General features: G+C 32.4%; 5 protein-coding genes and 1 long non-coding RNA gene across 10 annotated transcripts; 4 read left to right on the top strand and 2 right to left on the bottom strand.

Annotated features, from left to right (window-relative positions):
* Positions 1-1,038: 1,038 nt before the first annotated feature.
* On the top strand, positions 1,039-1,747 carry LOC135144432 (uncharacterized). Its single transcript, XR_010283133.1, has 2 exons — positions 1,039-1,095; positions 1,164-1,747. It is a non-coding gene; the product is annotated as an uncharacterized LOC135144432 (long non-coding RNA).
* Positions 1,748-2,016: 269 nt separating this feature from the next.
* On the bottom strand, positions 2,017-2,616 carry LOC135144435 (uncharacterized). Its single transcript, XM_064076482.1, has 3 exons — positions 2,502-2,616; positions 2,311-2,435; positions 2,017-2,257 (listed from the first exon to the last, which is right to left on the bottom strand). The coding sequence occupies exons 1-3, from the start codon at positions 2,605-2,607 to the stop codon at positions 2,051-2,053; spliced, it is 438 nt and encodes a 145-aa protein (XP_063932552.1). The 5' UTR covers positions 2,608-2,616; the 3' UTR covers positions 2,017-2,050.
* A 4,275-nt stretch (positions 2,617-6,891) lies between these two features.
* On the bottom strand, positions 6,892-8,098 carry LOC135144372 (uncharacterized). Its single transcript, XM_064076416.1, has 7 exons — positions 7,851-8,098; positions 7,759-7,796; positions 7,567-7,659; positions 7,433-7,512; positions 7,310-7,370; positions 7,054-7,252; positions 6,892-6,997 (listed from the first exon to the last, which is right to left on the bottom strand). The coding sequence occupies exons 1-7, from the start codon at positions 8,096-8,098 to the stop codon at positions 6,892-6,894; spliced, it is 825 nt and encodes a 274-aa protein (XP_063932486.1).
* Positions 8,099-13,838: 5,740 nt separating this feature from the next.
* On the top strand, positions 13,839-15,571 carry LOC135144402 (protein disulfide-isomerase 2-like). Its single transcript, XM_064076443.1, has 3 exons — positions 13,839-14,058; positions 14,179-15,195; positions 15,251-15,571. Exons 1-3 carry the CDS (start codon positions 13,896-13,898, stop codon positions 15,529-15,531), a joined length of 1,461 nt encoding a protein of 486 aa, XP_063932513.1. The 5' UTR covers positions 13,839-13,895; the 3' UTR covers positions 15,532-15,571.
* A 582-nt stretch (positions 15,572-16,153) lies between these two features.
* Positions 16,154-17,415, top strand: LOC135144439 (uncharacterized). Of its 4 annotated transcripts, XM_064076486.1 has the most exons (6): positions 16,154-16,239; positions 16,597-16,719; positions 16,898-16,978; positions 17,030-17,077; positions 17,230-17,273; positions 17,335-17,415. In XM_064076486.1, coding segments are annotated over exons 2-6 (297 nt in total). In that variant the 5' UTR covers positions 16,154-16,239; the 3' UTR covers positions 17,336-17,415. The 4 variants fall into 4 exon arrangements, 3 of the variants coding, with proteins under 3 accessions (XP_063932556.1, XP_063932555.1, XP_063932554.1); XR_010283135.1 differs by having other exon boundaries at positions 17,030-17,273; XM_064076485.1 differs by having other exon boundaries at positions 17,230-17,337.
* A 2,568-nt stretch (positions 17,416-19,983) lies between these two features.
* Positions 19,984-21,385, top strand: LOC135144386 (GTP cyclohydrolase 1 2-like). Of its 2 annotated transcripts, none has more exons than XM_064076431.1 (8): positions 19,984-20,097; positions 20,155-20,268; positions 20,316-20,365; positions 20,436-20,574; positions 20,711-20,820; positions 20,939-21,031; positions 21,082-21,161; positions 21,222-21,385. In XM_064076431.1, exons 1-8 carry the CDS (start codon positions 19,989-19,991, stop codon positions 21,340-21,342), a joined length of 816 nt encoding a protein of 271 aa, XP_063932501.1. In that variant the 5' UTR covers positions 19,984-19,988; the 3' UTR covers positions 21,343-21,385. The 2 variants fall into 2 exon arrangements, with proteins under 2 accessions (XP_063932501.1, XP_063932502.1); XM_064076432.1 differs by having other exon boundaries at positions 20,322-20,365.
* Positions 21,386-21,681: the final 296 nt, after the last annotated feature.

Consider the following 21,681-nt stretch of genomic DNA (forward strand, 5'->3'; position numbering starts at 1 on the left):
GGTCTTCCTTAATTTAACCAGGAATAATATTATATATTTCTTTCGAAGCATGATTACAACCTATTTTTTAAACTTTCTTACTCCTTTATTAAATGAACTACGAAAGGGTTTCTAAGTTTTAAAAATTAAAAAATTCCAGATAAACAGTTATATTTAAATATATTTTAATTAAACCGAAAAATTTTTAAAATATGTGTATAAACCACGTACTACAATATCACCACTAAGTTGGGCTTAGAAGAAGTAGATATTGATAAAAAAAATAGTAAAATATTTTTAAAGCAGAAATTTTTTGTATGCAAAAGATAGGTCAGTTAACTGATATTTTAAATTACCTAAAGTAGCTTTGGTTAATGCATGCCCATTATTCTCTGCAAACTTAGGGATATAATGAATATTATAGTTAGTTTTTATTTACAGATAATACCTTAGTATGGATAAAAATTTTACAGTAATAAGTTATATAGAGTTAAACTTTTGTTGTAAGAGCTAAGCTTAACGAAAAAAATAAATGTTTATAATTGCTATAACGCTGGCCGGAGCAATCTCTTTTAAAAGGATTAATATTTACCTTGGATGGGTTAAAAAATTAATATATCAGACAAAAAATCAAATTATAAAAGCTCAAACTAATCTTTTTAAACTAAATTTCGACTTCTTTATTGCTTAAGAAAAACCTATTATTGAAAAAGATAGTTAACTATTTAAGCTAACAATTAAGTAACTAAAAAATTTAACTCCAAGATCAACCCCAAAGGGAGTTTTTTATGTTTATGTTATTTTACTTTCCGCTTAAGCTCAAATAATAATTATAAATACTTAAGAAGATACTAAACAACTAAGTGGTTATTTTACTTTCCACTTAAGTCAAATAATAATTATAAACACCCAAGAAGGTACTAATCAACTAAGTAAACACATGAGAAAGAGCAATCAAAGAGAAGTTTAACAATTTTGATCGCTCAGTTAGTGGCTAGTCAGCGCATTACCCACACGTGGTGGTTACCTATTAAAAAAGTACGTCTGCTTTTTTCAAGTGTTTTTCTGCATTTGGCTCTCCCCCTCGGCTTTCTTGGTGGTTCGTGACCCTATTATGTACTAATTTTTTTTTGTTCTAAGTTTGGTTATTTATTTAATTATTTTTAAAATATTTATTTATTGAGCTTTATTTGTTTTTTGGAGAAGCTTCTGTTCGCTATACCATGGGGAAATATTTCACCTGCGTCATATCAGGAGACGAAATTATATCGGATTCTTATAAAAATTTTAGAGAAATTGATGATTTTTTTTATGAATGTGAAGGTGAATATATAAACGTTAACGAGTCGATACCAGATTCTGTTTTTGGGGGTAATCCTTCTGTTGAAGATGCTATCGACACAACTTCAGGAATTCCTGTTGAAAGGAAAATTAATGTTATTTTTAATTATGATCTTCAAGCTGTACATATGGATCAGAAAACATTGGTAGGGTGTATAAAAAATTATGTTAAAGCTGTTGCCACATATTTGGAAGAGACAAATCCTGAGCGCGTTCCTATTTTTAAAAAATTAGCCAACGAATTAATAAAAAAACGCATTTTCTCAAACTTTAACAATCTTGAAATTTTATCGGGTCCCTCTTATACTCTTGACGGAACTCTTTTATTTCAAGATTATCGTGAAGATGGTGTGACGCCTTATTTTTTTGTTATGAAAGATGGACTTAAGGAGCACAAAGTTTGAAATAAAAAAGGATTTTTTTCGTGTGTTGACCATGTTTTTACCGATATATATATTAATTTTTTGCTTTGATCGCTTGTTTTTTAAAAAAGTCTACTTTATTTATAAATAGTAACCAGCTATAGGCATAATTTTATTTTCTTATTGGGTATACAATATTGACAGAACAATTTGGAATTTATAGTTATTAGTAAGAAAAGGCCATACGTAAGCGTGAAAAACCATGTTTAATAATTTAAAAAACTAATAGTAACCAATATATTTTATTATAATTTTGGTAAAACATAGTGCTAACTGTTATAAAATCTTTTTACAAATACAAGAAGGCTCTATTTGTCCTCTGGCGTTGTCTTGCAGTCAATAATGGCTTCTTCCTCCATTGCTTTTAAGACAGTAACAGTCAAGTTGTCCCCCTTATTAAAGCGCTCTATCACTCTCTGACGTAATTCGTCGTTAGTGATTCTCAAATCCTCCTTGACGGCGCCCGTCTTATTGTCACAAAGAGAAGTATAGCCATCCTCCTCCACATTTAAGAGCTTTAAAAAAAAAAATCAAAAAGATAAAAAGCGTGTTAAAATTTTTTTTTTGCCTGATACTCGCTACGCTTGATTATAGGTACATCAACCATTACACCAGATTGACACATATCCTCTACTTTACTTCCTGTAAAGATGTCCACAGCCGTAAACGTGTACTTAGCGGAGCCATGTTTCCCTGGTTTCCCATAGTATACACAAACTCGTTACATAAAACTTAGTAATAATTTATATATATAAGCACCAGGTTTAGACTTTGAAACATCTACAATCTTGCAAGGGCGGCCCTTTACGAGAATATGTCCATTCTTGACTAAAGAAGTCGAAGCAGGCGCAGTGGTAAACGACATAAGGAAATGCTCCCGTGAACAAAAAAAATGGTGCCGCCCTTTTAGGTTAAAACGAGCATATAAGTGCGCAAGATAGGTATACTCGGCACGTTGTTCACTTTACCCTTTGCACTAAGCAAGGGGGTTATGCCTTAATTTGTGCTGAAAAACTATTAGTAACGGGTGGACTAGTTATAAAACTTCACATTTGGCATCCATTGCGTTAAAAAATTCGTTATGACTTTCTATAAATGTAGTTGGCTATGGAATACTTGAGAAAAAAAAGCCAAAATATCTATTTGTGTCTGCACTTTGGTAAAATGGCGTGGAAAAAAGCATCTCTAAGTAATCATGGTACAAATTTTATGAGCAAAAAAAGAGATCGTGGAAAGTCATTCACTTACGAATAATTTCCTGTCGAAAATGTATCATATCAATTTTATGCACTATACTGTAACTTTTTGAGAGCGGAGCGAGCGTGTATATAAAAAAAAGGACTTGATCTTTAAGATGTCAAAATCACCAGACAGTAACTCTTGAAAGTCAAAAAAATGTTTGAAGCAGTTTTCTCTTCGCTTAGTCGCTAGAAAATTTAGTGGAAGCTTTTCTGATTTTTGTAATATTTTTATGAATAAAACAAACTTGAGATATCGGAGAAAGCAATCTTACTAAAGCCTTCAGCAAATCAAATTAAACTTGCAATTTGAAAGTACGGTTGTCTTTTGCAGAATTTTTTTTCGTTCACTATTTTCTTTTGGACGAAGAGTAAGATTTACTCTTTCATATACTAATATTAAGGAAGATGTTCATTTTTACAGATAATATTTCTGAAGCATCTCCTAGTGTTAAGTTTACCGCTAGAACAAATTTTAAGGCAAAATGATGGTATGAGTCGTTCATTAACTCGTAAACTAGATTTGCATATAATTTTAAAGTGTACATAATTGACTGTATTAAACAAATATTAATCCGTATATTCGTTGCTAGTTACCAGAATGATCAACATGCCCTGTTTCGATCTAGCCAGCTCGTTATGCTAAGATCGTGGTTGGTCATTTGCGATAAGGGGACACCGACTTTGTCGAAAAAGAGGACAATCCAGCTCATTGCCCTGAAGCAAGCCCAATCAAGGATTTTTGGCACTGTAAAAGGAAGGGCTTAGCTAGAAAGTAAAGAGCTACAAATACAACGCAGTTGATAGCACGGATCATATAATGCTTGAGCAAAATAAATTTTGGTGTGGTTCGAAAGTTTTTTAAGTCTACATAAAAAAGAATCGAATTTTTAAGAAGAAAAGGTGTAATTGTAGTTTGATTAATTTTTTTTTAGTTAATAACTACACCAACTGTCAAAATAACTTAAAAAAGTTCCTCTGTTCTTATCATTTATTTTAATAGAATGTTAAACTGTAGTCAAGATTTTTAAAAACACCGGTTATACGGCTGCAATGTGGTTGTTTAGTTTCAACTTATTGCAAATAAATTGGAGCAAAGCAAAGATTCCTTATGTAGCTACACAATTTTCTTAAACCGTAATTGCATTTATTACTACAGTAACATCACTGTATATATTCGTGATTTAACTTTTTAAGTAATATTAACAAAAATAAATCGTTTATCAACAATGAACCACTTGCTCTTAAATAAAAAAATTGAAAAGCACTTGAACGGTCAATAAACTAATAATACATATAAAAATATTAGTATCATTTTATTAATTTATATTAAAAACTGATAAGAGTATAGCTTCCAATTTTTTTTTCAAAAATAAAGGTACTCTAGGATATTATTGCTTTATTAGCCAGCTTCTTGGCACACATGGTATAGTTTTCTAGTTTTCATTGACTAACTTTTTTAATGCCACGATAAAAAAATTAAATATCGGTTTTATTATTTTAATAGTTTTGATTAGTATTAAATAGGGTGATATTGAGCGGTAGCTATAATATACGAAGTAATTTGTAGAAAGCCTGTGAAACTTAAAGTAAAATTTTGCAAAGTAAACTTGTTTTTTCAGTAGTTTCCAGCGGAGGCACTTAGTTTGGCCATGCGCGGGAAAATTTTATATAAAAATTTTAAACATTGCTTTTTAGTGGATTCCGACTTAAAGGTGTTCAGTCATAATGTGGGCTGCAGGAAGATAGGGCTCCTTTCTCTTGCCTTCTTTTTCTGCCGCAGGAGGCGAGAACTTTTGTGTTTGGAAAAAGAAAAAAAAGCATTTTAGTTAGTAACCGGAAAGTATACCCGTGATGTGGTGCGCGTGGGTAAGAAAAATTAAATGCAAGCAAGGTTAATATTTCTGAAAAACAAAGGAATAACGGCTCTGACTTCCGCCATGAAGCCTAGAATAATAGGAAAAACCGCTAAGTAACCACTAACGGGAGGGGTGGCCCCGAGCACTAGACTTAAGGGCACCGGAAAATGACCTCGCTTGCTATTAAACCAAGCTTTTCGACTAAGAGCCTCCGCATATTGCTCGTGTAGACGCTGGGTAAAATTTAGGGAAGATAAATTAGTTTTTTTTATTAAATTATTAATCGTAGACATTGCTTGCGTTGTTGCATCTGCAGGAGTGCAATTGTAGATAGTCTTTGTACCTTCAAACAAAAGATGTGTAGGCCATAGAAGACCGCAAGTATACTTTATAGGGGAGCAGTTTAGTGCGCAGGTTAGAAGTTGCCTTTATCCTTGCTTCAGCATCTTTCTAAATTAACAATATTTAAAACATTACACCTCTTAAGTAGGGAAAGTTCGCTTTTCACCCGAACTGTCGCCTTTAAAAAAGTGCAGAAGTGAAAGGCCTACTAGAAAAAATTATCGGTTACTTTATAAAAAAGGTTGTCCCCGAGAAGATTACAAGATTATATCCCTAATTTATTTAACAAATAAAAATAGTAAGCGAAATAGCCTTAGCTGCTATAGTCAACGACAGAGGAAAAAAGCAGATATCTTTCATGGGAAAGAGTTTGATTGGAAATATACGAGATTAAAACCGCGCTAAACCTGAACTCTTAGTTCTGGTAAAAAAAATTAGTGGTCCGATCTCTCCTGCAACCCCCTGGGGATAATCTGGTCAAGTAAAAATAAAAAGTAAAACTAAACAGATAGCAAAGGGAAGCTTGTTTAAACATGCTGAGTAGCCTTTATAACTACTAAAAAAAAATTACAAAATTTTTTTAAAAATATACAGACCCATTCAAATTTACAAAGAGGACTAGGCCTAACTTATGCGTAGTTCATCCTCTGTGTTTAGTCTTCGTTGTATTGATACTTTTTAAAAAGTAACTTTTGGCTTAAAAAGGCTTACAGCAGATACGTTTAACACAGGTTCTCTAACACTTAGGTTAAGGTATTCATCACGGGTTTTTTAAATATGTTATAAACTTAGACAACTAAATGAAATATATTAGAAATCGATATTAATTTTTTTTACAAGATATAATAATTTTTGTACTTTAAATAATTAAGTGTAAGTAGTTGTAGTATGGTCGGATGCGAAACGGCTTTTTTATTTGGGTACTTAAACTATTTTTAAACATTATTAAGTCGGCCTTGTTCTCATATTAAATTAAGTAAATTTCTCTGCAAGGCTGCTAACTTAGTAGCTGTCTTTAAAGTTACTTTTAGCTACTACTCTACGGTACCGCTACAGTTACCTTCTTTAAGTTTTACTGAAGCAATTACGTTAAATATAGAAGAGCACGTACACCTTTTTTAATAATCTTTTTAAAATTGCGATCTAGACTGTATGGTAGAGTGATGGGATATAGGATGTGTTACCTTAAAACACACCATTCATGTTACTCTTTGTAGCAGTAATATATTTATTCAAGAGGAAAAAGTTGAGGCTTTAAAGAGCGAAAAAGCTTCTTGCTAGAAATTGTGTATATCAAAAAAAAAAAAAATTAACTTTAGTATAACCGTATATTTGATCTTTCACTACATTCAGCTTGGACAATTTAATTTATGACTGTAGGGTAGATTCTTTATAAATGAAAAAGGAGAGTTTTGTCTATTTACTTAAGATTAACAAAGAGTAAACTTATATATCTAACTATCAGCCCATCTATGTTATGACGTTAACTGCTTTTTTGGTGTAACTCATGCTTTTATAAAAACGTACAGTCAATAGTTTATAATACCCACCTAAATGTTGTGGTTGGTTGTTAACTAAGTTTCGATTCAGCGGGTACATAAAGAGTTTAAAAAGTCTCTACTAATAATATACCTGACTTTCATGAAAAGAAATTTATTAAAATAAATTTACAAAATTTGAAGCCAGTGACAAGGCCACTAGGAAAATAAATTATAAGGAAGAGAGGAATTCAGCTAAGCTGCACTTTGGTGATGGTTCTCTAGAAGCTTGTCGGTTAAGCAAAGTCTTCAGACTACGTCTAATACTATTTTTCTTCCTAAAATATGAGAGGTTAAAAGACAGAATTTACATTAAAATCTATCAAAATTTCACTTTTTACTATTCTGAAGGGGCTGATTTAAAGCAGGAAGAGATAGCCGGTTTTTGACGTTTTTCACGTTGTAGAGAATTTTAAGTTCAGGTGTTGACAACTGGCGTTGCTTTCTTACAACGCAACTTTTATCCTTTGCTTCAAGCAAAGTTGAGGAATCTAAGTTCGAACGATTATTCAATTCTGAACCAGAGCGAGCTCCTGCAATAAATAAAGTTATTCTAATGCGGAGGTATACTTAACTTTATTAATAATTACGGACAGACTTGCTTTTAGTTACGTAGTAACTTACTCGTCCACAAATTTTGCAGAAAACGGACTTAAAAAGTAAAAATGGTAAAAAGAATTAACGAAGATATTTTTAAGACTTAAAACTTTTACCAAAACACAAGCCTTATTAAATTTATTGGACGAATTGGGGTTAACAAGTTTACACGATTTCTCCTTAAAAAACTTTCGCCCTATATATTTTAAATACCTTAATAACGTGTGGAAAGATGTTAAAACGTCCTTACTTTTTGTGGTTACTTTATAATCTGCTGTAATAAAAGGTGAAAATATATTTCCACAAAAGGTGCAATAACGTCCTTTAACTTTTTCCGATAACTCTAAATATTTATTATAACTTTAATAGAAACCACAATTCACAAAAGTATGAAATCAGTATAACAGTTAAGACAAATAAAAATAAGTATAAGTGCAGCAACCAACTTCATGCTTTTTGGCCAACTTTTGAAAACAAAGTCTATAAAGTAAAATTACACCAAAGAAAATTTAATAATATAACTTATTGACATACAACAGATGCCTTGAAAGCGATGGATTCTTTTCTTGGGTCTGCTGGGATAAATCCCACAAAAAGTTCAATCTATTTAAAAACAAACTGGTACTTAGTGGCGTCCCCTGATTGTTACCTTTCATCCAGGAATGTGCATAAGTTTTGAAAAAAGATGTTAATATCCCGAAGTGTAGTTTCAAATAAAGTTTCCTTCCCGACTTAGGTTTTGGGGTACCAGATTTACCTTCAGTTGCAGTGGGGTCTGTCATGCTGATTTGTAGAAACTGTAGAGCTAAAGCTTTTAATAAGGGTTTCTGCGAGTTAAGCTCTGGTTAATGCCTTTGCCTACCCTTTTGATCGTTATAAAAAATTTTAGTTTCGTATTTCTTTAGTAAAAAAATTAGAAAACTCATCTTATAAGCCCTTACACAAATTGTTCATTGTAAATGCAATTCCTTTATTAATAAAAATGCTTTAAAGTTTCTCTCGCCAAAATTAAATGAGCAGAAAGGCTGTATGTATACATGGTCGTATGTGTAAGAACCAATTTTATACAGTAGCTTCTGAGCTTGCCACTCGTGATTAAAGGTGCATTCTCTATTAAAAAGTATTAATGTTGACCCTTTAGCTGTATTAAACAATCATTTTATGCTTAATAAACTGTATATCAAACTTTCTCTTTTCCAGTCGGATTGTTTACAAAAAAAAGTTTGGTAAATCGTAGTATCATTGCCTACTTTGATATAAGTGGATTAAGGTAGAGAAAAATAAAGACATCTGGAACAAATATACAAACAGATGATCACGTAATATACAGCTTTGTGTTGTTATTAATATAAACAACGCTGCATACAAGCAACATCAACCCGAGCTTTTTAATAAATATAGTATGGTACCGCATCTTATTTTCCTTTTCCTTATACTTCTTATATGCATCTCTACTTACTCCTTTCTCCGCACAACTGCTCTTAAAGTTTCTTGCCATTTTTTAATATATGTTTAATTAAAACTCAGCTTAAACATCCCCAGCTGTTTCCTAGTGCTTACGTTTGGCACTTTAGCAGCTCCTTGAAATATGTCAAATTATTTATGTCCAATACGTAATTTCGAGGGTGTAATAAATGTTAACGGTCATTGTTAATGTTTTAAAGATTTCTTGTAACGAATATTGGAGGCTTAAAACTCTAGTAAATTGCTATGATGCATTTTTTAGGTTAAAAGTAATTAGTTAATGCCGTTTGATCTAAAAAATGTATAATTAGTATACTAGCGGGCCATATATATTTACATATATACTTAATAAAAGATTTACCCCTAGCACTTTGCGTAAAAGACAGATGTGTTCAAACTTGGAAAAAAAGGTCCGAGACACTTTATTCAAGAACGAGGAAGCCATAAACGCAAACTCCGAAAAAGCCAGTTGCTGAACGGACTATGTACGACGTCATTATCAGTGACCTAGTGGTTCACTACTCACCTCGGAAGCCTTTACGAATAAAGATGACATTCAATCTATAATCGAAAAACTTAACGCTATGAAGAGCATGGCTCCTGGTAAAATTTCAAATAAAAGGCTTAGAAATCTTCCTATAAACGCAATTAATTACCTTACAGAGCTCATAAACACGATTATTACCCATGGTTATTTTTTTTTTAAGATGGAAGCAAGGTGAAGGTTGTCTTAATACCGAAAACAATTCGTCCAAGCAACCACGCTAAGGACTATTGCCCTATTAGCCTACTTTACGGCCCAGGAAAAGTTGAAGAGGCTGTGCTTCTTTAAGGTTGCAAAATTTTGTTGAATGATGAAAGCTTTATCCCAGCTTTCGATTTAGTTTTGGAAGAAGCCACCTTAAGGTTATTGGAAAAACAACTAATGCCTTAATAGCAAGAAATCCGCTCATGGTTTTTTAGATATACAGAAGGTTTTCGACAATTGTGCATTACCCGCGTACTTAATACAAATTATAGAATGACACCTCAGCAGTAGATCCTTCATGGTCCGTGTAGAAAAAGAACTATCAGACTCTAAACTACTTAACTTTGGGGCCCCAAGGGGTTTTTATTGTCTTCGTCTTTATTCTCATTATACATGTATGATATACCTCTCCTTGCGCTCAAAGTTCTTTGACGATGTATGCAGTCCTACCTTAAGATAGTTGAAGATTGGTTAGCAACGTGGAAAGTAACCGTTAATGCTTTAAAGCGCCATGCCATGCTTACCTCGAAGAAAAGAAAGAAGAGAGTGTTACAAGACATTTCTATTTCATATTCCCCTCACCTAGAAAAACCAAGTCAAATAACTCGATGTTACCCTTGATAACAAACTAAATTAGAAGGCCCACATTCAATATTTGGTTAAAAAAAATTAGAAATACGACACGCTTTATCTCCGCTTATATGCAAAAAAGTGTCCTTAACCTTGATAACGAATTGATCATTTACAAAGCTATTTTAAAACCAATGATGAATTATGCATCAGCAGCTTGGCACTATACCCCGATCCCCAACGTGAATAGACTGCAACTTATGCAAGTAAGCTTTTAAGGATATTTTCAGGGGCCCTTGGTATATAAGACCCTTCCAATTATATCGTGAATGCGGCTGGAACATTTTTGAAGTTTCCTAAGCGCTTAGCTGAGGAGACTGCATAAGAACATCTGAAAGTAATTGTAACAGATTACTAGCTAATTCCCTAAATTACTACCATTCTCACTTTCCCAAATATAGAAAACAGAAACCTCTCCTTACTATATTCAATAATAATTTTGAATGCAATATTTTTACTAAAAAATAATACAGTAATCCTAATAATAATAGTGAACAAATAGTAATAATAATATATTGCTAATGTTGTCTATACTAATATTATAATATTAATAAAACCTAAAATTTAAAAAAAAAATGTCCTAGTATAGTAATTATTTATTTTGGCAGATCCACTTTTAAGTAGATATGGCTTCTAAAAGTAGCATTTCTGCAGGGAGGGAACCCCTCTGAACCCCCTCACTAGGTGATTGTAGATAGAGCAGTTTAAGTTATTTTACTTATAACGACTGGAGCATGCCAGTGCAATAAAAATAAATCAGTAAAAGATTTAAGGGAGTTCTCTATTCTGGTGAGGAGCTCATAGTCGGGGAGGGCCGGGCTACTAGTGGGGCTAGCTGGTGTCTCCAGGTAGCCTCGAGTCTTGGGCCTAAGGCCCTCTCTCTCGGTTGTGATGTTTGCTGTTTTCCACCACATTAGGCAGAGTGGCGGGTGTCCGGGCCCGATATTTTTCACTTTTTAGTTCTTCGGGCCAGTCATTATAGCTCTCTAAAGAGCGTACACTGGTGGGCCCTCGTGCTCTAACCACTTCAGAAGAGGGGAATTACAAGGCAGTAGTAGGCCAGTGCTAAAAAAAAGGTTTATCGGATTTTTCTCCTATTTCGAGCTTCTCTGCCTTGTAGTTGTTCATTTTAAGCTGCAGGACTTAGTAATTGATTAAAGCTCAAAACAGAACCAACCAACCAAACAATATAAACTCAATTAGTGATCTAAAGGGTTACTAATAACACGAAACATTATTTATTAAAACAGTTAATGTATTTAATCTCTTGGCCTATTTACTTATGTGAATAGAGACTTATTGGTTACAGATGCTCTTTTTTCTGCAACAATGAAACAGGTCCTTCGTAACTAGAAGTTATAGCCTCAGTGTCTAACAGGTTGGTTAAATTACGTAAGTTCTTACGTAAACAACACTATATTTCTTAAAGGCCTTACATTTATTAGATTATAAGCTACGATTTATTAAATTTTGAGGTATTGTATTGAAACATTATTGTAGTTTTTAAGTAATAAATAGCTAAGACCGCTAATGTAAACAGGTAACCTTTTTTGATAAATAAAAGCACGGATAAATGTTGTATTAAATAATAACCAGATTTTAAAATTAATAAATAAGCACCCATATAAAGAGTGTTTAAGTTTATTAAGCATGACACTTTTAAAAGTGTTTTAGCAAACGATTTTATGGGACGTGTCCTTGTTTTAAAATATAGCATGTAACCCACACACCGTTGACGAAAATGCGTGATATCTGTTAACCCTATAACGGCAGAACTCTGGGGCATAAAATAGACGTTCACTGGTAACTAAATTTATACTTTTTTATATATTGTTGGTTGCTGCCTAACCGTTAGAACATGGTACTCAAATTTACCAGAGATAGGTTCAGAGACCTGTCGTTTAGGGTCAATTTCCATAGACCTACTCTTGCAAATTGAACCTAGGAGACAAGTGGTAAACAGAGTAACCAGTAATCTAAAAGGTGTTCAAAAAGTTGGTGTATTTATATGGCATTTTTTTCGCGTGCTATATCTTGTACAGTATTATCTTTTTTTTATATATTTTAATTTTTGAAAACTCAATATCTTAAAAAAATGCTTTTCTGCCTCCATAAGGCAACAATTATTAATACTAAGATAACAAATGGTTAATGCGCCCAAAAAATAAGTTATTAGGAATGTCAAATAATTTTTTAATAGGATAAAGTATAGTTGAGGGTAAAAACAGAACTATTAAGAAGTATAACAATAAACGATCTATGATAGAGAATAAAAAATGACCTTAAATTTTTAGTTAAGAAGGAGTAACGTAGTGCATAGCAAAACAAAGATTTTCCACATGTGTTGCTCCTGATCTTTTACGCTTAGAGTTCACTGGTATTAAAGCATAGCGCCTATTAGCAAAATAGCAAGATAGGTAGGAAAGGATAAGTGATAATATTAAATTAGTTTGCTCTTGCACAAGAGTTTTAAAAGTGCTTTGGTAGGCAGGACTTTCACGTAACATAAATATATGATTAAAGCGTACTTACAAATAAATTAAATTCCGAATTGAAAAGAACAAAATTTCAAAAGTATGTTTCATGTGTACAGTTTTCCAGTCGACTGGAATTTATAAATCTCTTATTGGATTCGTTTGGGCGCTCCTTTCCAGTACACCAAATAATTACCAAATATGAAAAATTAGGGGCGAAACGTAAAAAATTTGATAAACCAAGAATTATAATTTGACAGCTACAACAAAAACGAGAAAAAATTTTGACTGGACCTTATATAATGATTTTTAGAAGCTTCTTGAAAGTAGTTAAACTCAAGGCATTAGAAGACTTTATAAGCAGGAGGTTTTTTATAAAAAGCTTATCTACTTGGAACTAAAATTGTTGAAGTTTAATTTAACAAAAATCTTATTGGTATAGTTTTTTTTTTGGCAGAGCCCAAAATTTAATAATAGAAGTTTTTTAAGAGCAACTGATGGGTTATATTTAATATGTTAACATATTTTTTGTTGTGCTGTAGAAATAGGTTTATGGTTCTTTTGAAATTTTTAATCCTCTATATTTGGTAATTTTTATTGGTTCGCAATGAAGATGCATTAGTTTTTTTAGTGGGCATAATCTTTTTTTTCTATTTTTTATAATATACGCCATCTATCTATCTAATTTAAAACGCTCTTAATATATTGTTTCTACATTAATTTTTTTCACAGAGTTAACTTTTTAAACATAAGCTTAAATAAGTTAGTAATACCTGATCAGTTGAAGGAATAATTAATTTTTTCATTATTTTTACATGTTGGTCAAGAAAAGTTTGATAACTTGTCGCTGTAGATGGCTTAAGTTCTCTTAAAGGTTTTTTAATAAATTTTGGGTCAAGGGCATTGATCTACGGCGTCGTGTAATCAAGCAAAAATAAATAACATCTTTGAAACTTGACTAAATTTTAATTTAAAATTAAATTTACTATCTTAGTAATTAATACTACAATACAATATATATAAAGTAGCACGTGGCGCTTACAAAAATTTTATATATAAAACTGATATCAAAAGCAACCACCTAATTGTGAATAATGGAGCCAGAATAAGTCATATTTATCGTGCAATTAAACCCTATTTGAGACTATTCCGTTCCAAATTACAATTTTCCAGAGGCATACTTTTTGTCCGCACTTGCTGTACCTTTGCAATCTGATTTTCTCGGTTGGTTATCTCTGTTTTCATTCTCTTCAAGTGCTCAGCATGTCATCGTCTATGAAACTATTAGTCGTTAGTGCATTAGCTTTTATCTTTGCTGTATTTGCTGACAATTCGGAGGTTATACTAAATAACGGTGTTTATTCACTGGACCGCAACACTTACTCGGATTTCTTGGACAAGAATGAATTTGTTATGGTCAAGTTTTGTAAGTATATCTTTGTCTCAACCTTTTTTAAAGACTTAAATTATATAATTATAGTTGCTTTATAAATAATATTTGTTTATGAGTTTCCTATAAATAATGTTACTTGCGACTAATATATAGATGCGCCTTGGTGTGGGCATTGTAAGAATCTAGCTCCTATATATGAAAAAGTTGCTTTGAAGTTTACTCAGAATAACCCTCAAGTGAAATTTGCAAAATTTGATGCGACTGCAGAGGATGCTTCCAAACTTTTAAGCCCCTTAGATATAAAAGGATATCCTACCTTGTATTGGTTTAAATCTAAAAAACCAATTTTGTACGATGGTGGACGAAGCGAAGATGAAATCTCTAACTGGGTCACAAAAAAAAGCGGGCCTTCAGTTTCTCCCATCTCAACGTATGCAGATTTGAAAGATAAGTTAGCAGCGCATAAGGTTGTGGTGTTAGGCACCTTTGATAAAATCGAAGGTAATTCGAACTTTGAAGTTTTTTCGGATTTAGCTTACCATATTAATGGGGTGGAGTTTTATTATTCTACTAGCCATGAAATTTTTAAAGAGGTTGGTAGTAACAAAGTTGTCATGTTCCGACAATTTGATGAGCCAAAGCTTGTGTTTGAGGATGAATTTAATTACAATAATCTTGAGAATTTTATTACTTCAAACAAAAATCCTCTCGTTATAGAACTCGGCCCCGAGACACATAAATTTATTTTTGGTGATCCAAAGAAAAAAGTTGTACTCCTTTTTTCACTCTTAAGTGGTCTTGACAAAAACATTGTAGGCTGTTACAAGGATGCCGCTAAAAAATATAAAGAAAAAGCCGTACTGGCTTTAGTAGATAGCAACATCGAGAATAACGCTAATATTATATCTTTTTTTGGTTTAAAAAAAGATGATGAGGCTGTTGCTATTCTCGATATTGAAAAGGATTTGCGCAAGTACCGACTTAAAGGGGATATGACTTGCCCAGCCATTGAGGGCTTCCTCCAAAACTATTTTGAAGATAAACTTACTCCTTTTTATATGTCGGAAGAGGTTCCCGCTGATTGGAATGAAAAAGATGTTTATACTTTAGTAGGGAAAAACTTTAAGGAGGTTGTCTCAAATTCCAATAAGGCTGTATTTGTTAAGTTTTGTAAGTATTTTTTGTATTATATATATTTATTTAATTATGGACATCTTTCTGATAGATGCTCCCTGGTGCGGCCATTGTAAGGCTTTGGCACCCACCTGGGAAAAACTAGGGGCCTCTTACAAAAATAATGCCAACGTCGTTATTGCCAAGATAGATGCAACCAAGAATGAGGTAGAAGGCATCACCATTGAGGGATTTCCGCAACTTAAACTTTTTCTTCCTGGAGAAAAAGAAAGCATTGCGTATGAAGGTCAGCGAGATATCGCATCTCTAAAGAATTTCTTGGAGAGTCATGTCCCAGGCTTGTTGGAAAAAAGTCAAAAGGATGAGCTATAAAACTTCTTTTGGGTTTGACTGCAACATAGACAATAAAGATTAATCTTCTGTTTATAAAATTTAAAATTGAGGCGGTAAGATAACTATTTTAAATTTCTTGCAGGTAATATTTAGTGTGTAGAACTATAGTCACAACCCTTGATGCAATTTAGACCATATTAAACAATTACAAATTTTTAGTAGAGAGGTGCATCCTTTACACGTTAGTTATAAGTTAGTATGTTGCTTTTTTATCTACAGATCAACGCGGGCGGTAAAACTGCATGAGCTCTTGCAGTGTAACTTAATACACTGGAAACATTTTTATGACCAATAACTTCTAATAAATGCATTCTATAAACAACAAAAAAAGAGAAAACTAAACAAGAGTCTAAAAGTATTGTTTATTTGTTATAATAGTTTGTAAATCTCGCAAAACAGAAAAACTCTAAATTATATGTAAGTCTTTTTCCTGGTAGAATTCATTATCAAAAGTAGTAGTAAGAAGGCACATAGACCAAAAAAAGCTGTGTTATTGGTCTTCTTTTCTTCATCTTCAGTACGAGAATCTTTAAAAATTTTTCTGATACCAGATAACATTGTGGTGAGTCCGAACCGCGAGTGCGTAAGGAGTAGTCAAGCTTCTTGAAAAGTAGCTTTTTCGCCGGCGAACCTAGTTTCTCATTTTTGTATATTTACTCAGCTACAAAAGCGTGAGTTTTGTTTTAGGTGACGCTCTTTCCTTTTAATAGCTTTACTATTTTACATAATTGGCATATTTTTAATATATGTGAGCGCAAACAATAATTAAACCCATTAATTGTAATAAATAAAGATATTTTTTTAGAAAAATCGAAGAGTCAATAGTATATTTTAGATTAAAAATAGTACTTTATTTTCTTTTATTAAGTTTACTCACTTGAAGCATGTTTTTAAAAAAGTGTAATTGCAATAATTAGTTAGACACTTATTTTATTCAAATACAGGAGGCATGATATAATATCTATCAAAAAGTTATTTATCTAAATAAACTTGAGACTAATAATATATACTATACTATCAGTAATAATAAATACTTTCAATAAGATGCACAGATTGGACTATATTACTTCCCTCAACTCTTACTTAGTAAGTCAACAATTAACCTCTAAGCAAACAGTGCTAAACGGGCAACTGATTTCTCAAGAAGAAGAAGCGTACAAGCAACAGGCAAAATTACTTCTCCATATATATATATATATCGCTTTCTAGTTTGCATGCGTTAGAAGTAAAGTTATGAACATTTTGACTTTCGTTTTTTTTTTTTGAAATTAAAAATTAACATGCCTCGTGAATTCGTTTAATAATAACTTTTATTCATAGTAAAGGTTACCTATCCACGTATTAGATAATCACTCTTACCGATGGAAATTCACAAAGCGTTCCCTTGGGAATGACTGGTGCCGAGTATCACCTATACACGTCAGGGGTGCTTTACTGACCTGATATCAAGGCACACTATTAATAGATTTTGTTTTAGGTTGTAGAAGAGGACCTAGGCGAGACTGAAGATATCGAAATTGAATTAGTACGTAATTATCAAGTCATAAATCTAGTTTGTAGTTTGTATAACAGTTTGTAAATTTTGGGGGTTTCCCGTCCAATGTATATAATAATCTTTTGGTCGAAAAAATTTGGTAACATTTATTTTTTACTAACTTCAACAATAATTTATGTGAGGACACTTCCGCGGAAGAGGATCACGACGACAGCTTACAACAATAGTCAGTTTTTTTAAAAAGTTTGTTCGAGTTAAAAATTATTATAAAGCTTTATATTATGTAGAAATTTACTTTATTATCAACGGAGGCAACCTTAAAAGTTTATAAAGTTTATTTGTCTAATAAACAAAAAGACAACCAGCACCTAGTGATTGTTTCTTAATAAAAAAAAAATCTCAGCGACAGCGAGTATTAACCGCTTTAGTGATTTTATACGTAAACGAATTTTTTTTTGGTGTCAAGTTCAAGAAAGTAACATTGCTGCCACGAATGCGAAGGCAAAGAAAGATGGGAACTAGACAGTCGCATTCAAAAATATACATACTTATTTACGTAAGATAATGTTTTGTTTTAAGCGGTGCTTCACACATTTCATTATAAGCTCCGCCTAAAACTTATAATGTAAATAAAGTCGTCACAAGAAAAGAAACGAGGACATACGGGTAAAACTAAGAGTCATTTGATACGGCATTATTTGATAAGAAAAACAAACTCATCAAGTATGAAAAGCTAGGGGTGCTAAAAAAATAAAGTATTATGACCGTAAAACAACGAGCTAAAGCCATAAAGATTAAGGTTGCGTAAGAAGTCACCAAGAAGTAAGTTGCCACTCTCATCAGGACACTTGCAACAGATATTTTTAACCCTGAATCACTAACGCAAACAAATGCAATCCTTTTTCTATAAAATTTATGGAAACGACAAGTAGTTTTGATAGCAGGCTACGCGGAAATAAATTTTGACAACTTTTAAAGGTGAATTTGGGATTAAGCGAAACCCCGCTCAGAAGTTAAAAGGTGACTCAAACTGAAAAAAAAGGAATAAAAAAGGGAAAAAATAGCCCAGAATTTAGCCTCTTGTGATATTCGTTTATTTCCAAAAGTTAAAGAAGTGCTTTAGCTGCGCTACACTATATTGAACCCAAAATTATGATGTGAAAACGCTTTCAAAGCTTAGTTCTTTGGGTCACAACCTCAGAATATGTGTTATCCTGTCTTATTCGATGGGCCAAGTAAATATATAAGTGAATAGAGTGAGAATAATTTACTAAACAATTAAGTTAAAATAAGTTTTTTAATTATATTTAAACATATAAAGAGCAAGGGGGGTATAGTTTGATACTTTTTTTTATAAGGAGTGGGCGAGAAGGTTATAAAACTATACAAAAAAGTAATAAGTAGCTAACTTGTCCCTTCCCTACTTTATAAAAATCATAAGAATCCACCTTATGAAGTAAAAAGGATTATATATATATTAATTGCCTTATGTAAATTTGCATATAAGACTTTTTATAACTATGTTTTCAAAAGATTTAATAATTAACTATCCGTGGTATTTGAAAGAAAATAGCTTTTTATTCAATTTAGAGTTTAAGTTTTAAGATTTCAGTTATTGATAATGCAACCATTAAAAACCACAAAAATATAGCCAAAGTACATATCTTACCCTTAGGGATAGTGTAGCCTCATAAAAGGCAGGCATTTAATTTAGAAAAAAACAGTCAACGCATCAAAAGTGTTAAGTAGAAATTTTAATATAATCTCATATAAAAGTGTAACAGTCAACCATAACAAAACATTAAAAATTAGTATACTATTACGGTTGTTTCGTACAATTCGATTGAGCACATGGGTTTTATAGGAAAAATAATACGAAACTAGATATTATTTTAAGTAGCAATATTAATACCGGACAAGTATTGACTACATTTTGGAAGATAATTGCAAAAAACGAGGTATAGACATTATTAAAAAAGACTACATAGTCAAGGCATATATTAAAACAAGATAATGCGACTATGCTTTTATTTTTACGTCAGTTAAAAACAAAACATACAAAGTTGATAAATATGAGTAAAGATTGTAGCAAAGATCCTAAAAAAATACTAAATAGCACAAAATATAAAAACTTAATCTGAAAATTCACAAGCGCTCGATAAAGTTTTTTGTAAATAAATTTATGGAATGAATTCTCCTAGAATAGCAATTTTTATTCATAACAGGTTTAGCAGCGTTAATAAACCTTACTAAGTAAAAAAGGAAAATCCTTTTTTTTTCTTTAATAAGTATTAGGGGTGCAAATAGAACAAGAAATTTCTGAGCTGAGCTAAAAAAAGAGAAACTTTGATCTAGAGGAGATCAAAAGATATTTAGCTTACTTCTTCACAATTACGAATACTGCCCGAGAGTAAAAATAAATGCAAGTCCACGTTTGTTAGCTACAAAGAAATCTTAAAAAGAGCACATTATAGTAAGTTAATTTCAAATTATTAATTTTATTTTAATTTTGGAATAAAAATTAGTGTAATAATTTACAAAAAAAAAATGTAGTAAAGGTTTAAATTTGCATCAAGTAATAATTTTAACGCATGGGACTTGTTTTAATAAAATGTTATAGTTAAAAAAATTTTTTTAAGAGTAATCCTAGAAGCGTGCTGGTAGGTATCCACTTCTAGCCTTCTTCAAAAACAAAAATTGTGTACTTAACAAAGTATTAGTAGTAAACAAATATTTAAATCCCTGGTAATACACACAACGAAAGTTTTTATTAAGTACGCCAATGCATCTCGTTTCTAGCCTTGTAATTTGTAGTGATTAAGATAGTGACTTGTGTTTACCGAAAACATGTGGCCACAGGCCCCTGAGTCAAGGGATAATAAATTATTATAAAGAAATCTTATACTACCGCGGAGTCGCAGCAGCGGCCCCCTACCTAAATATGGCGAGGGTGCACATCAGCCCTTTGAATTTGGCAAATTATAACGACCTTCAGGAACTTCTTCACAATTATGGCAACATTTTAGATTTCACCTTAAAGGAGCACTCGGGTTTCTATGGTTTTGTTAGAATTCAAACTTTTTGATTCATTTTTATATAATTTATAGCTTATGTTTTGTTTGAGAGGGAATCCGATGCTATAAAGGCAATTGAAGATTCGCAAAACGGCCACCCAAGCCTTGGGTCCTCTACCTGTACGCTTATAAGGAATGACGAAAAAGGTCTTCTTTGTACACGTATTTTTTTGATCGCTATATGTTAATTACAGATTTAGCCTTGCCAAGTAGATCACCACTTGGTTTAGATTTAAACAAAAAGGTGCTAATAACGTTGTCATTCGCTTAAAAATACTTTTTAACTTATTTAGTTTTGTTTTTTCTTTCTTTAGAATAAAATGATAGAAGCCGCCAGAACACTTCTTGAAGGTTTGGGTGAAGATGTTAGGAGAGAAGGCCTTTTAAAAACACCCGAAAGAATGGTTGAAGCGCTCCTTTATTTCACAAGAGGATATACGCAGACACCTTCAGGTGCTTTATGGTGAAAGATTATAAAGATTTGCGGATCTACTAAAGTGTTATATACGCATCAAACATTTTTGTTACGCATTTTACTTTAGTCCTTAACCGGCTTTTTTGAGATTGCTTAAAGTAGTTAATTTCTTAGACGTTGTCAATGGAGCCATGTTTCATGAAGAGCATGAAGACATGATCATCGTTAAAGACATTGATCTTTATTCTATGTGTGAACATCATGTGGTTCCCTTTTTTGGCAAGGCGCATATTTGTTACTTTCTTGTTTAAAATAATTTTACTGTTTCATAATAAAATTAATGTTATATTAAATGTAACTTTTTTATGTGTTCGCTCACGTTATTTACCACTTCGTGTGCAGGCACACGTCGCTTATGTTCCCGATAAGAAAGTTTTGGGTCTTAGCAAAGTCGCTAGAATTGTGGAAATATATAGTAGACGACTGCAAATTCAAGTTAGAATAATTATATTTGAACTTGAATTTTTTCATTTAATTTTTTTTAGGAGCGTCTTACAAAGAACATCGCCGCAGCGGTTATGGACACCATTGAGCCGAGAGGCGTTGCAGTGGTGGTCGAGTCTCGGTATGGCGGCATACTGGTTCCTCTACAGTTTTTATTATAATCTTTAATTTTACGACTCAGACATCTTTGCATGGTAATGAGAGGAGTCCAAAAAACGCAGTCGGTGACAACCACGAGCGCGATGCTCGGCATTTTTCAAGATGGAAAACTTCGAACGGAATTTTTTTCGCTTATAAAGTAAATCGCATGGACAGTGGAGTTAATTTTTTTTAATAAAGGCATTTTTTAATCACTTCTCAACATTTGTGGTATCCGTTAAGGCAACTACAATGGCAGCAGCTGCTGCTGCGGTCTTGCTGGGAGCGTTATTGACCTTTGCAAATTCCTCTTCTTTTTTTTTCATCTGCGTGTACAGCTCAAGGATGTTTGCTTTCACTTTTTCTCTAGCTTTGCGGATCTTATGGAGTTGATTTTTTTCTTCGTCCTTCCCTAAGCAAGTAAAGTTTTCGGTCGTACGCGCTACGGTATAGGGAAACAATACAATTTCTGAGACTGCCTTGCTCATCTCTGGTAAAGTACG

This window comes from Zophobas morio, unplaced genomic scaffold (genome assembly GCF_036711695.1).
Source record: "Zophobas morio isolate AGI-343-1 ecotype UQ-CSIRO unplaced genomic scaffold, CSIRO_AGI_Zmor_V1 ptg000099l, whole genome shotgun sequence".
In the NCBI taxonomy this organism is placed as follows: Eukaryota; Metazoa; Arthropoda; class Insecta; order Coleoptera; family Tenebrionidae; genus Zophobas; species Zophobas morio.

Coding starts and splice junctions, on each gene's coding strand:
- LOC135144435 (XM_064076482.1), bottom strand. CDS start 2,607: ATGTCGTTTACCACTGCGCCTGCTTCGACTTCTTTAGTCAAGAATGGA. Junction 2,436..2,501: donor TGTTTCAAAGTCTAAACCTG/GTGCTTATATAT, acceptor ATGGGAAACCAG/GGAAACATGGCTCCGCTAAG. Junction 2,258..2,310: donor TCAAGCGTAGCGAGTATCAG/GCAAAAAAAAAA, acceptor TTTTTTTTAAAG/CTCTTAAATGTGGAGGAGGA.
- LOC135144372 (XM_064076416.1), bottom strand. CDS start 8,098: ATGACAGACCCCACTGCAACTGAAGGTAAATCTGGTACCCCAAAACCT. Junction 7,660..7,758: donor GGCCAAAAAGCATGAAGTTG/GTTGCTGCACTT, acceptor ATAAATATTTAG/AGTTATCGGAAAAAGTTAAA. Junction 7,371..7,432: donor TTAATAAGGCTTGTGTTTTG/GTAAAAGTTTTA, acceptor TTACTTTTTAAG/TCCGTTTTCTGCAAAATTTG.
- LOC135144402 (XM_064076443.1), top strand. CDS start 13,896: ATGTCATCGTCTATGAAACTATTAGTCGTTAGTGCATTAGCTTTTATC. Junction 14,059..14,178: donor ATTTGTTATGGTCAAGTTTT/GTAAGTATATCT, acceptor ACTAATATATAG/ATGCGCCTTGGTGTGGGCAT. Junction 15,196..15,250: donor GGCTGTATTTGTTAAGTTTT/GTAAGTATTTTT, acceptor TCTTTCTGATAG/ATGCTCCCTGGTGCGGCCAT.
- LOC135144439 (XM_064076484.1), top strand. CDS start 16,597: ATGCACAGATTGGACTATATTACTTCCCTCAACTCTTACTTAGTAAGT. Junction 16,720..16,897: donor AAGAAGCGTACAAGCAACAG/GCAAAATTACTT, acceptor TCCACGTATTAG/ATAATCACTCTTACCGATGG. Junction 16,979..17,029: donor ATCACCTATACACGTCAGGG/GTGCTTTACTGA, acceptor ATTTTGTTTTAG/GTTGTAGAAGAGGACCTAGG.
- LOC135144386 (XM_064076431.1), top strand. CDS start 19,989: ATGGCGAGGGTGCACATCAGCCCTTTGAATTTGGCAAATTATAACGAC. Junction 20,821..20,938: donor TGGTTCCCTTTTTTGGCAAG/GCGCATATTTGT, acceptor CTTCGTGTGCAG/GCACACGTCGCTTATGTTCC. Junction 21,032..21,081: donor GTAGACGACTGCAAATTCAA/GTTAGAATAATT, acceptor AATTTTTTTTAG/GAGCGTCTTACAAAGAACAT.